The sequence below is a fragment of the Vanacampus margaritifer genome, chromosome 4, assembly GCF_051991255.1.
Source record: "Vanacampus margaritifer isolate UIUO_Vmar chromosome 4, RoL_Vmar_1.0, whole genome shotgun sequence".
NCBI classification, from domain to species: Eukaryota; Metazoa; Chordata; class Actinopteri; order Syngnathiformes; family Syngnathidae; genus Vanacampus; species Vanacampus margaritifer.
This window is the reverse complement of record NC_135435.1, coordinates 29,751,854-29,766,042: the sequence shown is the minus strand read 5'-3', so window position 1 is coordinate 29,766,042 and position 14,189 is coordinate 29,751,854. Positions and strand designations below refer to the sequence as shown.

Below are 14,189 nucleotides of genomic sequence, written 5' to 3'. Positions count from 1 at the left end.
CACAAGCCAGTAATGCCCATCAACACCGGTCTTAACGTTGGTGTTCAGCGTGACAACTTCTCCATGTAGTTCTATATAGCGCCATTTGATAAAAGTGTGTCATTGTAAACAGGCGTGAAGGGAAGATGTTTTGGATGGATCCGTCCCAACATCTCATGTGGATACTTGGCAACGGGAGGGCGCATTTGAAGACGGACTTGAAATGGCTCGCAGCTTTGGCAGCCGCGGGACTGACGCATTCTTTCTTTTCTCACACCAAGACCAAACCTCACAGGGATTCCCGCTTTCTAATTAATAACTAGCATGTGTGAGTGTGTGCGCGCGCGCGCTATTTGAAGTCGCACAACCCCGCCTACTCCTCCCCTCCCCAAATCTTTGGAGGCGACCGGCAATCCTGTGGGAGTCGCATCAGAAGAACAGCATTCGGAAAAATTGCGACAGCGACATGTAGCTCCACTTGTTCCTGGGAGCTTTTTCGCTTTCTTTTTTTGCGTGTGCAAAATAACAATTATGTCCAAACATGGAATTTGGAGCAAAAACTTGTTATCCTCTCCCCCAAGTGGATTAACATAAACACGTAAACCTCCATGTTTTGTTGTTCCTTCGTTTTGTTTGATAATAAATTGCCTCTCGCTCTGACGCTATTAATGCTGTTTTTGATCCCACATCTATTTTGCCATAAACTGTAATGAAAATCTTTGTTTACATTTCCCTCTGGACTAGTCGTATATTTATCCACCATAGCTGGTTTCCCCACTCAAAGTAGACAGCATCATTTGACATCTTGTAATGCTTTTGTCTTTTTGAAAGATCGTCATTTTGAAAAATCAGTCATCTCTATTTTTTTTTTTAATGAATACAGCTACACAAAAAACAAACCATTTCTACCTAAAGAGCAAAATTGAATTAGGATTTGTATTTGATTACCAGATGGTGTTACATTTCACCTATTCAACGCATGCAGCAACATTTCACACCTGCGTCACAAAGGGAAAGTAGCCGTCAAATAAAATGATCACAAAGCAACACATTTTAAGCCAAAATAAATATGCAATTGAAAAGCATTGAGAAGGCCATTTTCATTCTATTTTTAACTTGTATTTATTCATCAGATGGCGGTCTCCCACATTCAAAGAGCGCCGCACCATTTCACACCTTTCACTGTTTCTTGAAGGGTGCCTGTTACTGAAATGACAGAAATAAGTGATCATTTTTGCTAAATCAATATGGCGTTCAGCATTAATCCTTATTTTGAACTCTTTTTTTTTTTTTTTGGACTGTTACAAAAAAAATTGTACAAGGGCAAAATAACCAATTGAAAATGCAATTCTTTGTCTCTTATTTAACATAAGCTAACACACTTTTTTATGATTTCAATTATTTATTTATTTTATATATTGTGATATATATTCAAGGCATGCACCAACACTTCACATTTTCTGCAAGGGTGTCTCACTACTGGAATGCTAAGCATGAGTCACCAAGTAAGAAAAGACCAAGTGATCGTCAATGCACTTTTTCTTAACATTTTAAACATTTTTGAGAATTTTGACTGCTACTGCTACATAAAACCCAACGTATTTGTAGAAAAATACCACATTTTTGACACCACTTTTATCCTAAAATAAACTCATGCATGCTTTATGATAAGATTTCAATTGGAAAATCTACGTTTGACCAGAAGATGATGGTTTTTTTTTTGGACCCATTCAAAGCATGCAGCAAGATTTAATAGCTTTTAACAGTTAAACAAAGATATTTTTGCAGACTTATTCTAAAGTAATTAATTAATGGAACGGAACTGCGCCGTAACTTGAGGACTCCCTGTAGTACATAATAAAAAATGGCGTAAGATTGAAACTAAAATCCCCTGAAATGCGACTTTTACTTGTGTTCTGCCAGACGACAGCGACGTGATTAATGCCGCTGATAACCGATGATCAGTTGACAATTCCTTTGCTCCTCAAGACCGTCTCCTCTCCACTATATTTAACGCTGTCTAATTATCTGGGTGGGGGTAGGGTGGCACGGGTAGACCATGGTGGCTAAATCACTCTCACCTTTAATGCGCTGACCTTCTCATTTGCAGCACACCTGCTTTCTGTGAAAGGTGATTTTGAAATGATGAGTTGGTCTCCGATAACATCAATAGAGGTCTTTTTAACCATCCTGTAAAAAATATGATGTTTAAAAAAGCATTAACAATGTCACCACTTGGAAATGATGCATGGTGGAAATGACGTTTCAGTGCACCGAAGCAACCGGGTGTAATTTAAAAATGGGGGAAAAAGGGAAAAAAAACCACGTTAAAATAAAATTTGCTATGTCGCACATTTGTGGCCATGACTACGCTACTTTCTTTTGTCAACACTTTTTATGCATTTAGCATGCTATACAGAAGGTTCCCACCAGCAGTAATGCATGACTTTTTCTTCTTCCTCTTCTTCCTCTTCGATGGTTTTTGACAATTGGCACTTTGGTCAGGGCTGGACTGGCCCACCGGGCGAACAGGGTAGATGCCCGGTGAGCCAGTGTCTTTTGGAGCCGTTGTAGTGCTTTCCAATTATTATTTTCCTCCATTTAACCCCCACAAACTAGCCCACAATTGAGAGTGAGCAGCCCATTAATCCATTTACAATATAGAGAGCAAACTGAACCAATAAGCATCAGTGGTAGAGCCAAGGGTGGTCAGGAATTGGGCTGGGTCAAAATGGCAGGGATGATTATTTGTGCCGGTCCAGCCCTGCTTTTGGTGCATTGTCATCGGTGGAACTATGGTGAGGGTAACGCACCGAAAGTTAACACAATTAGGGAACAGGGACTTTGGGTAAAAGTCCCAGCTCTAATTTTTATATTTACAAGTTGCGCCTGAGTATAAGTCGTAGAACCAGCCAAACTATGAAAAAAGTGTAACTTATAGTCCCCCAAAAATACGGTAATAATGTAAAAAAAAAAGCATCTGTGACAAATCATGTGTTTTCCCATTAAAATTAAACTGTTTTAATGTGTCAATATTATCAGTGGTATTTTTAACACCTGTATGACAATTACTCAAGTAAAACAAAACAAAACAAATCTTTCCTGGACCTTGACTTATGTAACATTTGAATCTCTGGCATCCCTCTAAAATCAATCGGATTCCTTTCACTGAGCAGAAATTCCCAGACTGGACTGCAGCTGCTGATGTGGCATCATAGAATGCCGCACAAATATGACCAGCAATGATATTGCGTTATGATGGCAGGGAGGATGTGTGCGGGAAACCTCATTTTTATTTTTATGATCTGTGAGCTGAAGGAAGCCACGTATGTCAGTTAGACGACTAGAACTCCACCAATAAAGACCGCATGACAGGGTCGCCTCTCTTTAAAAGCTCCAAACAGCTCAAGACCGCCACCCTCCCACGCTGCTGCCTCGTCGGCAGTGAACGCTAGAGGGCGCGCACAACAGCTCTCTCTCAGTCTCTCTCACATGCACGCATGCAAGCACACGCACACACGCTCATTTACAGCCATGATGAGCATGACCTTTATAGGCTAAGGAATTTAATAAGGCCGCTGAAATATGTTTAAAGTCTTAAAATACTACATTTTAGCATTTTAAATAATTTTCAATTTGTGATGATGAATTATTATAATAATTCAAAAACTATGAATAATAATAATAATAATTGTTGTAAAAATCTGAGAATAGTCACAAGAAAAGGCAACAATTGTATACATATTGCAAATTGTAAATTTGATTTTAATGTTATATATTTTTAAACACTTTTGTGAGATTCTCAAGGGCTTTTTGAGTTGGAGCATGATGCATGAATAATAAATAAAATACATGTAAATACAAGAATGAAATGTAAAAAATACTACTAAATAATCATCATGGTGATGATGATAGTGATAACAGCATGACTCATTAGACACATTTAATGCAAAATTACAGCCTGTTTGAGTTACAGCATATAAGGCAGTTAAAAAGTACTACTACCTGTACTACTAGTAATAATAATGATCATCATCATAATGTATGTTTCAGGCTACTCCAATGTTTTGTTTTGTTTTTTTTAGCTATAGAGTAAATTGTGCAAAATATTAAATTGTTACTCATTTAATAGCATCTCATACAAATGACAATACGCAGTGGGTACTCATTTTCAAGGTTATTTGGGGATGCTTTGGTCTTGTGAAGTGCTTCATTTGAATCCATATCACTTCACTAAATCACGTATAATGTACTTATAAACCAACTAAGAAATATAGGCATTTAATTGTAGGTAGGCTATTTTAAATATTATTTCTGAGGTGTAGCGTGCGTGCGTGCATGTGTGTCTGTATCACATGACAGCCTACCCACCGTATTTGCGAGCCACTAATTAACCACCATCTTTTAAAAACCGAGCGTGTCCATTATAAATAAGGACAAGCATTAAATTGGAATGATGCGTTTTGATGTCGTAAAAGCGCTCGGTTTTGAACACCGCCACATCTGCGCGCTCATACGCGCGCGCCTGTTGACCCAATGAGCAGCGCTGGGGAAGGATGCTGGTGGTGATGTGTGTGTGTTTGTGTGTGTGTGTGTGTGTGTGTGTGGGGGGGGGGGGGTCTTTCTCGCTCTTTCTCTCGGATCCATCTCTCCCTCTCTCTCTCTTCAATCTCCTCTTCCTCACTCTTCTTCACTCCTCCATCCGGCCAGTGAGCCCGTCGGAGCTCTCAACTCGTAGCTTGACGAGCCGCGCATAGGATTTCTTCCCTTTTTTTTTTTTTTTTTTTTTTGGAGGGGAGGTGCAGCGGCAAAATTGCTCATTTCCCCACCGCCTCGTGAACACTGGAGTTGCTTTTTCTTTGAGGGGGGGTCTTGAAAAATGACGCATCAAAGAAGAACGCAAGTGTCACTAGTAAGTCAAGCCGTCGTTGTGATTTCGACAGCCGCAACTTGGATGATCTCCTGCTTGCGCGCGCGCCGAATGCACCTGCTGCTCGCCCCGAGACGAGCTCCCCAAACGAACCTCAAACTTCACGTCAGGCAGTTCACGTGTGTGCCGAACGCCGCCTCTGATTGTTTCAAGATACAAGTTTCGATTGAAGCGATGTATTGGCAGGTTTCGCACCGCCGAAAGCGAAAAACAAGCAGAAGACAAACGGGCTTCAGTGCGGAGGGTACATTGGACAGCTGCCCAGCTCGGCGAGGGAGCTGTCCGGTCTCCGTGGTGCTGAAAGTGATCCGCTCACTCACTGAATGTCAAAAATTAGGATTATGCTCCCATTTCGGTTTGATCCATTTATAATGGATACTTCGTTTAGTATTCCGCAGCCATTGGTTGTGTCCTGCAGGTATCCCGCATCGATTCTTGGTTGTCCTGAGTCGTGTTTCCTTTGATGTGATACCACTTACCAGGATTTTTCACGCATTCCGTGTTCTCCATTTAGCATCATGAACCTCTACCCCCCACACCGCACATATTTCGAACAACCTGTGCCCTTTCCCAGTGTCCTGCATCTGTTCCTAGAGTCCGTCCGTCCATAATCTAGTATTTTTGCTATTGATTCCCCAGTTTACGATCTCTAGTGTAGTCTATATTTCACCTTTTCTGGGTGAAATACTTGAAGCCCATTCCAAAATCATTGCATCCCAAATCTATCAGCGGCGTCCCACATCCAATCCGTGTCTTCCGTGCGCATCTCCTCGCATGACTTTCTAGTATTTTTAACCTATTATACAGTATCTGCTATCTTGAAGATTTCATCTTTTTCCAGCGAAATTATGCCCATTTACAAAATCCACACCCCAAACCATTTGTATTTCATGTCCCACATCACTTCGCGTTTTTCCCCCGTCCATCCCTTATACTCGACAACCAGCATTTCACACATTTTACACTATTCCAAGTGCCTCACTTCCACTCCCAGTGCTTTGCGTCAATATTCCTCACCCATCTACTATTTTGGATATTTCACCCATTCCTTCTGCATGACTGCAGTCCATTGCAAAAATATTCCCATTTCCCAAAATCCATTCCAGTACCCTGATTTTTTTTTCCTCGAGTCCGTTAACCATCACAGCGGCTTCTGTCTATAGTACAACAATCTCTCCTAAGTAACTTCCCTCTATAAAATCCTGCACCACACAATATTTGTTAAAGCATCCTGCACGTTTCACCCTTTTCCATCAACTTGAGTCCATTTCAAAAGACCTTCCCCCTCCCGAAGTCATCCACAGTATCCCCGTGTCCATGTACTGTATCACCATTATTTCCACTTTCCCTGCATACCCAACTGCTCCTTTGCATTCTGCACCTATTCCTTGTATTCACATCCATTCCCAGTGTACTGCCCGGCAATAAACCATGTGCCTATTCCCAAAATCCCGCATCCGGTCCGAGAAAGCACAACTTGTATATTTTAGTATACGGCGTCCTGTATTTTCAGCATTCAACATCCTAATTTCAAATTCTCCATCCAGCATGAGTGCATTTTCTTTTCCCAGCATCCTGCACCTATCCTGCAATAGTTCAAGAAAACTTTAAACCACTTCAGTATCTCAAAGTCATCTGTTGCATCTCATATTCTACTATTAGTTCCCAGTATAATGTGATCTTTAATTACTGCGTCCACACAGTAAATTCTGTAGAGTAAATTTGACTCTATTAAGAATGGGACCAAATAAAAGACTCAGTTTTAGGGTAACATTTACACTTGGAAGAGAGTAAAAAAATAAAATAAATAGAAAAGTGACTCAAGGGTGGAGGAACGAACTCACGACCCGAGCCACGCAGCTCCTGCTTTCTGTTATTATATCGCTCATGTCAGCTGCAGCTGATTCCATGATTCCATGGACTCTTCCAAGTTCCAAGAGACCAAAAACTTTGTCTTTGGTCTCTTAGAGATATACAAACAGTAGTGGGGGCAAAGCTCAGGTGGGTAGTGTGGCAGTCTCCCAAGCTGAGGTTCATGAGTGCGTTTCTCAACCCTTGAGTGACTTTTATTTATTTACTTTTTAAATGTTGCTCTCTTCGTGGTGTAAATCTTTAGCCTGAGTCTATTTGGCCACTGTCTAAATAGAGTCAAATCTACACTACAGGATTTAATGTGCAGCACCAACACATTTTCCTTATATCCCATGGACCGTATAGGCGATATTTCTGGCCTCTTGCATCCCATATTTAGCCTCCATAAGTTACACTCTAAAAACACTTGGGTCAAAAATAATCCAAACATGGGTCAAAAATGGACCGATCTTCTACTTGGGTCAGTGTGACCCAACTTTGAGTCAAGAAATGGGTCTTTTAATGTAAAACTCTTAAATATTGGTCAGATCCTTTACTTGGATCATTTTTTTTGTGTGGTCATTTTCTATAAAACAACCCGGAAAGTGGATTGGTCCATTTTCGTTACTTTTGACCCGAGTGTTTTAGAGTGTAGTGTCTAGCACCCCTTTGTGCACATCCAGCACGTACGGCATTCGCCACCCCAATTTATATAATATAAATATATAATATAATATATAATTTCCTGTATTTTCCCTCCAGTCGTGTTTTCCCAGTACTCTGTGTGCTGTATTTCATCTCAAGCACCACCTTCAGCCTCCTTTATCACTGCATTCAGTATTCCATCCTTATTTCCCAGTAATATATTTCCATCCTGGGCCATGATTATTTCCCAGTATCCGGTATTTTGTACGTTTTCTCTGCATCTACTTGCTTCCACATATTTTCCCAATACAGTACCTCGTACCCTTTTTCCTACATGCAGCAGCAACTAACTCTTCGCCTCCATCATCGCACCCCGACCCCCCCCCCCCCCCCCTGCTATCTTGCGTCCCGTTCGTCTCCAGGCTGTGGCAGCACGGATCACTCGCCACTTTACGATATTGCAGTTGGCTGGAGGAGCAGTCGGCTGCCACTTATTGTCTCGGGAAGTGCCTTGCTGCAGAGAGGTGTATTACTCCCCTAAGCGGTGATATGTGCGCGTGCGTGTAGCTGCGGTGCGGGAGTTAGCGGATCTAACGGTGGCCCCGTGCGTCGTCTTTTCCCGCGTGTCAAGTTAGAGGAGCCGGATAATGACAGTGACATTTGAGAGAAGCCGCTGATTAAATCCGCTGCGTTATTACAAGATCCGAGTGCTGCCGTTGTGATGTAAAAAGATGCATTAGTTTAGGAGACTGTGAATAAAAAGCGTATTCCGGTCGCCTCTTTACAACAAAAGCAGTTCCTTGTGAAGTCTTTGTAAATTGGTCATTAATTACTTTAACGTTGTGTACAAAAAAATAATAAACCAGCAGGAACTTATTTGATAAGAACAGTCTCGCCGCCAAATAGTGAGCTTGCGTTCAGCTGCAGTGCTTTGCCTGCTACATGTAGCGGTGTAGCTCATGAATAAATCATGTTGTAGTTGTTTTAGACTCTCACTTAGGCTCCCTTAACAGAAAAGGGGTTACGTAAGGCCATCGCCAAATAGTGAGCCCACTCTCAAATTGCTTGAAAAGTCCTTTCTAAAAGCGCTGTCATTGTATAAATCACATTCATTTGAAAGCTGAAACTTATTTGCTAAGAACAGATAAAAGGGGACCAGGTGCTTGCCAAATAGTGAGCTTGCCTTTGGCTACATTGCTTTGCCTGCTATGCATAGCAGCGTCGCTGATGAATAAATAATGTAATAGACTTTAGTTGTTGTTGATTTTCACTAAGACTCATTTTATGGTATTTAACAGAAGAAGTGGCTCTAGCCAACTTGCCAAATACTGAGCTCGCACTTCCAAATATTGAGTTGAAAAAAGTAATAATATTGTGAGTTCCACCCTCCGATGCAATGCCTTGACTCGTATACATTGTAGTGCAAATTATGAATAAATATTACTTTATTTAAACTTTCACTTTTACAAAAGAAAAATGAACATGTGTCCGTAGCCAACTGCCATATGAGCCCCACAAAAATAGTTGAAAATGAAATCACACATGTTAGGCAATTATTTAAACGAGTGAGGCAATTTGATTAGAAGTGCAAAAGTGACCTTGTGCTTGCCAAATAGTGAGCTTGTTTGTGTGATCTTTCCTCATTTAAAATAATCTTTTCAACAAATTTTGAGCACACAAGGGCTATATTCAGTAACATATAACTATAAATCTACACTATAAAATATATAACATAATAAAGTCCATTAGTTTCACTTGGTACATCATTAAGGGTTTATAAATACGTTATTAACACTTTATAAATTGTAAATAAAAAGTTCTGCCCAAATCAACGTTACATTTTGTTCAGTCTTTAAAGCTTAGGTGGCCACTTAGGCATTTATAACTATAGTCAAAGGGAACATCAGAGTAACGCATATAAAAGATAATATATGAGGTACTACCTTTTATAACTAACGTTTTAAAAAGTATTATACTTTTTATGAGCCCTTGAGGGGAAATTCACTTTAAACTGCTGCATAGTGTAAATATTTTGTGTTGCACACCACACAGTGAAGCAGACAATGCGCATGCTTTATGCACGTACGCACACATGCAAGGAAAGATAGATGTTGGTGGGTGGGGGTGTAGCGGGGACAGGGTTTGGTGCTGTGCTCAAGGGCACTTCGGAAGTATTCAGTAATCTTTATGGACCTTATTATTTTGAATATGTATTTATTTTCTATCCGTTTGTAGTTGCTAATTAATTTAGCATTTTTTTCTCATTCAATAATTTGTTTGTTTTGATTTATTATATTTATTATAGATTTAATTAAAAAAATGTTTTTCTAAAAAGCAGTTTTTATCTGACGAGCAAGTATTTATAAGTTATTAACTCATTTATAAACTCTTAATTACACTAATTTCAACATGGCACTCAGCTTTCTTGTTTGATACCTTATTTATTTCATTGTATTTATTTATTTAAAAAAAAACTTCAGAAAAATCCGTTTTCATGTAACAAGCAAGTATTAACAAGTTAACATGTTTACAAACTCTTGCAACAAATTGTAACATGGCACCCATCTTGTAAATCTAGTTGAAAAAAAAAAATCTAACAAACAAAAAAAAAACTAACCCTGTCTACTTTAATTTTGAGGTTATTAATTTACAATTTGTTCCTCTCTGGTTTAGGTCTCCCGCTCGGACTAATGGACGCTGCGCGGGACGCCTCGCCACTATGGAAGGCCCTGCCGAGTGACCTTTAACGCAAGTAACCTTTTGTTGACCATCTGAGGAGCCGAGAGAGTTTCTGCTGTCAAACAAACAAACAAACAAACAAACAAGAGCATCGAGGATGTGGAGGAGATCCGAGGAGATGCCGACAGATGTGTGGATGTCCTTGCTGCTGGTGTGGATTACTTCGCTCCCTTATGTGTCAATGATGCCCGTCGGAGGCGCCGAGACCGCGGCCGGTCCCGGCGAAGGACAACGACTGCTGAGCCGAGCCAAGAGAGGATGGGTTTGGAACCAAATGTTTGTGCTGGAAGAATTTTCTGGACCCGACCCAATCCTGGTTGGCAGGGTGAGTGGCGGCTTTTGTCATCGGTTATATTAAGCTCGCTTATCGTGCGGGAACATTAATTCGGACGTTTGAATGCTCTCCCTCTCTTCGTCTCCCGGCGGACGTAGGGAGAATTTCTGGTTGTCATGGGGAAGCTAAGATATGGGGAGCGCTTAAATGCTTCTTGGCCATGGTTAAATTCTCCACCATGTCCTTCATAATGCAGGAACTGAGCGAGGCTAACCCTACAGCGACGCTAAGCTTTGTTTACATTACTAGCAAGTGGGTAAAACAGTTTAGTAAAGGTTGGTTTATGTTCTCAAAAACGACTAAAATGACTATTTACAGTCTTGAAGTGAGGCTTGTTTATATTACTGAAAAGCTAGTAAAATGTGGCTAACGTTGCCAACAAGCAAGTAGAGCGTAGCTAAGGTTGTGTTACTCTCGAAATGTGAGGAAAACATAGCTACGGCTGACTCATGTAAACCAAAAGCATTAAAATGCTAGGTTTATGTTCCCAAAAAGTGAGCTAATGTAGCTAAGGCTGGTTTGTTTTTTCCAACAACTCAGTTGAACACAGCTAAGGTTGGCTAACATAGCTTTAGGTTGGCTAACATTGTCGACAAGCAAGTAGAGCGTAGCTAAGGTTGTGTTACTCTCGAAAAGTGAGGAAAACATAGCTACGGCTGACTCATGCAAACCAAAAGCATTAAAATGCAGCTAGGTTTATGTTCCCAAAAAGTGAGCTAATGTAGCTAAGGCTGGTTTGTGTTCCCAACAACTCAGTTGAACATAGCTAAGGTTGGCTAACATAGCTTTAGGTTGGCTAACATTGTCGACAAGCAAGTAGAGCGTAGCTAAGGTTGTGTTATTCTCGAAAAGTAAGGAAAACAATCGCTACATAGCTAAGGTTGGCTAACATAGCTTTAGGTTGGCTAACATTGTCGACAAGCAAGTAGAGCGTAGCTAAGGTTGTGTTATTCTCGAAAAGTAAGGAAAACAATTGCTACAACTGACTCATGTAAACCAAAAGCGCTAAAATGCAACTAGGTTTATGTTCCCAAAAAGTGAGCTAATGTAGCTAAGGCTGGTTTGTGTTCCCAACAACTCAGTTGAACATAGCTAAGGTTGGCTAACATAGCTTTAGGTTGGCTAACATTGTCGACAAGCAAGTAGAGCGTAGCTAAGGTTGTGTTATTCTCGAAAAGTAAGGAAAACAATCGCTACATAGCTAAGGTTGGCTAACATAGCTTTAGGTTGGCTAACATTGTCGACAAGCAAGTAGAGCGTAGCTAAGGTTGTGTTATTCTCGAAAAGTAAGGAAAACAATTGCTACAACTGACTCATGTAAACCAAAAGCGCTAAAATGCAACTAGGTTTATGTTCCCAAAAAGTGAGCTAATGTAGCTAAGGCTGGTTTGTGTTCCCAACAACTCAGTTGAACATAGCTAAGGTTGGCTAACATAGCTTTAGGTTGGCTAACATTGTCGACAAGCAAGTAGAGCGTAGCTAATGTTGTGTTATTCTCGAAAAGTAAGGAAAACAATCGCTACAACTGACTCATGTAAACCAAAAGCGCTAAAATGCAACTAGGTTTATGTTCCCAAAAAGTGAGCTAATGTAGCTAAGGCTGGTTTGTGTTCCCAACAACTCAGTTGAACATAGCTAAAGTTTAGGTCAATAAGAAGTAAGTGCAATGTAGCTAAGCTTGATTTGTCTTCCTGAAAAGTGAGTAAACTCTGGTTGGTTTATGTTTCCAACAAGTGTGTGACACTTTAAGTTCCCAACAAGTAGGTTAACTGTTGGTTTATGTTCAAAACGGGTGAGTAAAATGATGATGATGATCACCAAAAAGCAAATAAAGCAAACTTAAACATACACATGTCCCCAAAAAGCAAAAAAAATAAAATAAAAATGTAGATAAGATTTGTTTAGCTCCCAAAAAGTGATTTTCTATATATTGTCTTCATGTCATATAATTTGATGAGAAGGTATTTTCATCTGAGCTGTTATATCGGGGAAAAATGTACTCGTCATTGTGCGTTCGCGTTCCGTGGTGGGTCGTTGTCTTCCACTGTGGAGCAGGCAAAACCGCGAGCTAATCCTGCGGATCAGGCCACCTGTTCCCTGGCCCGCCTGGAGGTGTCGGGCCGGCCAAAGCAGCTTGTTCACAGCTCGTTTCAGGGCCTCACCTGCGGAGGAGTCGGCCCGGCTGGCACGTAGCGTTTCACTTGGCCCGGGTTGTTCATCATAACTGGCGGCCTCCATTTTCTTCTCCCGTTTGCCGCGCTTCAACCTGCGCTTTCGCCCTTCGGCCTCGATCACTTTTCGTCTCTCTTCCGCAGCGTCGTCATATGGTCGCATCAATTAAACATTGGCCGCCATGTGGGACTTGCACCTGTGTGTCTGTGTGCGTATCTCTGTGTCTGCGTGGATTTGTCTTACCCTTTAAATACGGTGCAAACACAAAAACGCTGTTAAGTGGCGCATTAATTTTTTAGGGCCAGTCAATTAAGAAACCTCGGATGGCTTTGACAATGGCTGCTCGTTACAAGGATGGAACTAACAAACAAACAAATGAATGCCCAAGGACGCTTTTAGTTTGCCAGTCTTGTCTTGGATGTGCTATCTTAGCATTTCTATGATGAATTTGTATAATATCAAGTGACTATGCGTTCTTACAAAAATGAGGCAGCTTATGGGATTAAAACAACTTTTAAGAGTTTCAAGGAAAACTAAACACTACCTACATACTCACTACTTGTCCCCAAATTGCTGACTAAACGGCACTTTCTGGCTAAGCTAGCTCATATTGACCTCACATTGACTGACTGCATGCAGACTACAAACCAATTACTGGGTGACTACAAAACACTTAACTACTGGTTGACTACGTATACACCACTTCCATATTGACTACATGACACCTTCACTAAGTCTGCTGACTGACTAGACGCTACCTACATACTGACTACACATCACCTACATGTCGACTAAACTCCACGTACACACTGACTGGACCAAGATTTAGCAGGGTACTGACTGTATCTAGGTGGACACAATGAAGAGCTTAGTAAGTGTGCTTTACTAGCGTTTGTTGGCTGCGGCGTGAAATTCTCTGCAGACTTTGAAGAGGGGGTGTAAAAAAAAAACACAAAAAACGTGCAGTTGTATTGGTAGTCATGGCGGCTGTTGTTAAGTCTCCGGGCTTTGGCATTAAACATTCAACAGGACCTGGCAAGAACTGGGGCATGTAAGCGGACCGAAAAAGACTTTTAGATTTTTTGATTTTTGCAAGGTGATAATGATGAGGATTAAGAGCAAGGTGAAGTGCTCATCACGACGAAGTTCAGTATGAAAAGATGAGCCGGCCGGCACTGCGTTTTGGTTTAAGAGCATTTTATCTCACACTTCCTCCTTCAGTGACGCTCACGCTCAATTAAGATTCAAATAGAATGGCACTCAGTGGAGGGCAGACCTCCACCAACTTTTAATAAGAATGGGGGGGGGGGGAGGGGGAGGGGAGGTCGTATCAGTGTTTCTACAATTGGCAGTGTGATGTATACGGACGCCGGTCGCCACGCACACACACGTTACACAATACAGTACAACACAATAACAGAAGTCATTTTGTGTGGTAAATGGAGGGCAGCACAAGACCACCTGTCATAATATGCCGTATTTTTGTTTGTTTGTTTATTTGCCCAGTTGCTGGTGTGCAGTTGTGCTTCCTAGTTCATG

The 14,189-nt window shown here is 41.0% G+C and overlaps 1 protein-coding gene across 2 annotated transcripts in view; it reads left to right on the top strand.

Annotated features, from left to right (window-relative positions):
- Positions 1–4,623: 4,623 nt before the first annotated feature.
- The window catches only part of cdh8 (cadherin 8), a 145,587-nt gene continuing 136,021 nt past the window's right edge, over positions 4,624–14,189 (top strand). For both annotated transcript variants that reach the window (XM_077564175.1, XM_077564174.1), the window contains exons 1-2: positions 4,624–4,891; positions 10,079–10,469. In XM_077564175.1, the coding sequence (XP_077420301.1) occupies positions 10,242–10,469 (228 nt within the window). In that variant the 5' untranslated portion in view covers positions 4,624–4,891; positions 10,079–10,241. The remainder of the gene's footprint in view (positions 4,892–10,078; positions 10,470–14,189) is intronic.